The sequence below is a fragment of the Marmota marmota genome, unplaced genomic scaffold (genome assembly GCF_001458135.2).
Source record: "Marmota marmota marmota unplaced genomic scaffold, marMar, whole genome shotgun sequence".
NCBI lineage: Eukaryota > Metazoa > Chordata > Mammalia > Rodentia > Sciuridae > Marmota > Marmota marmota.
In genome coordinates this window covers 5,551,845-5,555,262 of record NW_026000068.1, presented here as the reverse complement: position 1 = coordinate 5,555,262, position 3,418 = coordinate 5,551,845, and the positions used below count along the sequence as shown (strand labels likewise).

At 43.3% G+C, this 3,418-nt stretch overlaps 1 protein-coding gene across 1 annotated transcript in view; it reads right to left on the bottom strand.

The window, feature by feature from the left end:
- Adcy2 (adenylate cyclase 2) overlaps positions 1–2,529 on the bottom strand; it is a gene marked incomplete at its 5' end in the record, with an annotated part of 357,231 nt that extends 354,702 nt beyond the window's left edge. The window contains one exon of the mRNA XM_015490394.2: positions 2,323–2,529. Within this exon, the coding sequence (XP_015345880.2) occupies positions 2,323–2,529 (207 nt within the window). The remainder of the gene's footprint in view (positions 1–2,322) is intronic.
- Between the last annotated feature and the right edge of the window lie 889 nt (positions 2,530–3,418).

Sequence of the window (3,418 nt, the reverse complement as noted above, 5' to 3'; positions counted from 1 at the left end):
TCTCAAAAAAAAAAAAAACAATGGCAGTAGCTTAGGAGGCTGAGGCAGGAGGATCGAGTTCAAAGCTAGCCTCAGCAACTTAGCAACTTAATAAGGCCCTACCTCAAGATGCAATATAAAATGGGCTAGGGATGTGTCTCAGTGGTTCAATGCCCCTGTATTCAATTCCCAGTGCCAAAAAAAAAAACCCAAGAAGGAAAAAAATGATATTCTTGTGCATCAACATGAACCAGTCAGAACAGGCAATTTAAAATTCTTATTTATAGAACAAGAAAATAATTTCACATGCCTAAGAATAAATCTAGGAAAAACTTCTACTGATTTTGTAAAAAAGAAAAAAGGTCTTTGAAGGATATGGAAGTCAACACATTTCTTAGAGAGATTTGCCCTGTCATTTGGTAAAATGATTCTCATAGAAGACAGCAAATCTCTGGATGTGTTTTATATTATCCCTTTTTAATTCCTAGGCTTTATATATCTTTCAAAGCAAAATTCAGAAATTCAATGTAATTTAAATCCAGATCCCAAGTGGACATGTCAGTGAACATGACAAACTGGTAATTCATACAGAAAAGTAAGCTAAGAAAATGGGGAACCAGGAAGGGAAACTTGGCCTTCCAGAGCGTGAGGCTTCTTATGAAGAAGCTGGCCAGTGCGCTGGGCAAGGCAGCAGGGCTCACACAGCAAGCCCAGGTTCTCAGGGGTTCTGTGTGGGTTTCCTGGGCACCAGGGTGAAGGTGCCCCTGTAGGACCAGGTAAAGCCAGGACGTTGGATTGTGAAGAAGAGAGGTGGGCACTGAGGTCGGGAGGCTGCTGGCCAGGTGTGCTGGGCTTGGTTGGGACCGTGGCAAAGGACAGATGGTACCACCCACAAATTCCTGTTTCTGATACAACAGAGCATTTAGAGCCAAACAGACCAACTTGAGTCCACTCAGCCCAGCCCTGCCCTCTGGGGTAGAAATGGAGGCACATGGGCCGTGATGGCTTGGCAGAGGTCACACGAGGACCCACTGAGAGGTCCCCAGGAACCTCATCTCAGGGCTTAGTGGGGTTGTTTCTGACTGAAACACCGAGAACACTCTGCCTCTTGCACGGCCTGTGCCCTGCGCCTCCCCCTGAGCTCTCTCCTCCCTTGGCCTTGGCAATTCTTCTCCTTGTTCTCATCTCCTCCTAATGGCTCCTCCTCCACCCATTTCTGGATTCTGTTTCTCTCTGTTTCACCCTGGTGCCTGATGTCTGCACCAACCCCATGAAGACCCCATGGGCTGCTCAATTCACTCTCTCTCTCTGGATGCCTGCAAACCCGTGGCTTCATTTACAAGCTCTGAGCTGAAAGTTCATCTACCCGTAGCTCCAGCCGGACTCTCCCTGGACAGCACACCATGTGATCAAGCTGCCAGGTGGCCACATGGGGAGGACCACCACCCAGCAGGAGCACACAGGAAACCCACTGGTTAGTCCACAGTCTGAAGGTAGGGCGCCACCCCGACGGGGCATTTTCTAAGCCGAGAGCCTCACCGAGGACCATAACAGACTGGTGGTCCCAATAGGAATGTGAAGCAGCCCTCTTCACAGCACGTGATCATGTTGCTAGGAACACAGTGTCACAGAAGTCTGTCTATAAGGGTGGCAACTGTCATGGACAGTTGGTTTAGGATAGAGTAGGGTTAGGGCTCCAGTCCCAAAGGGATTTGGAAACCTAGATGGGGCACTCAGGAAATAGAACCACATCACCAAAGCTGGGCTCAAGACATAAAATAAGACTCTGCCAAGCGGCAGCTCAGCTATTCAAACAGGGGACCATACAAGACCAGTCCAGCTCCCCAGCTGACAGCAGGATTGATTAGTCACAATAGACACTGAGTGCTCTCGGCCACCAGGCACCTCAAAAATGGCTATTTCAAAAGATTTTCTTCTCTGGGCCTGGCTTAATTCACTTTCATGTGGAGCAGAGGAATAAGATTCAGTGATGTATTTCATTGCATGCTAACCACAGTTAATGATGATAGGTTGTATATTTAAAAATTGCTAAAAGAGAAGACTTTAAATATTCTCAAACACAAAAAAATAAGTAGATGAGGTGTTCCATATGTTAATTAGCTTGATTTAATCAACCCACAAAGTGCACATACATCAAAACACCTCATTGCTCCCCATAAATATATACCATGATGTCAATTAAAAGGAATAATACAATTTTTTTTTTAATTTGTTCTCAGTTCTAGGTCTATTCTTTGGAGTTTAGAGACACATTTGCAGAACTAAGATGAATACAGAGTAAGGCGCAAGAAGAAACACAAAAAAGCACTCTAACTCCTTTACCTGGTCCCAGGGAGAGACAGTGCCTCCGAAGCACATGAACAAGTACCCCATCGCCACGAGACACATCCAGATCACCAAGGAGAACACGCGCAGCAGCTTCTTAAACACAGACTCAATGCAGACGAGGATGAATATCGCGAAGAAAATGGCCAGCGCCGTTGGAACTGTTATTAAAAAGGCCACGTGGTCTTCAACTTCCTGAGGAGGGGAAAAAATGAGAAGTTACAACTGAGAGATCCCAGGAAACTTGTAATTTATCTTGTTACATTGTTCTAACATTAATCAGTGTCAAAGTCTATTGGTGTTTTAGTCATTTAAAAAAATTTTTAAATTTGTTTTAATTAGTTATACATGACAGTAGAATGCATATATACACTTTGATATATCATACATAGATGGGTATAATTTCTAATTTTTCTGAGTGTACGTGTTGTAGAATCACATCAGTCATGCAGTCATATACACATACAGTAAAATGTCTGTTTCAGTCTACCATCCTTCCTATCCCCATAACCCCGCCCCTCATCTCATTTCATTCCCTCTACCTAATCTAAGGTAACCATTCTTCCTTAGTGCCCCTTCCCTTATTGTGAATTAGCATTCAAATATCAGAGAAAACATTTGGCCTTTGGATTTTTGGTATTGGCTTATGTAGCTTAGCATGATACTCTCCAACCTCACCAATTTACCAGCAAATGCCATAATGTTCATTCTTCTTTAAAGCTGAGTAATATTCTGTTAAATACATACATACATATATATATATAATATTTTCTTTATCCATTAATCTATTGAAGGACACCTAGGTTGGTTCCATAGTTTAGCTATTGTAAATTCAGCTACTATAAACATTGATGTGGCTGTGTCACTGTAGTGCTGATTTTAAGTCCTTTGGGTATAAACCAAGAAGTGGGATAGCTGGGTCAATAGGTGGTTCATTCCAAGTTTTCTGAGGAATCTCCATACTGCTATCCATAGTGGTTGCACCGATTTGCAGTCCCACTAGCAGTGTATGAGTGTGCCTTTTCCCCCACATTCTCACCAATGTTTATTGTTGCCTGTATTTTTGATTACTGCCATTCTGAATGGAGTGAGA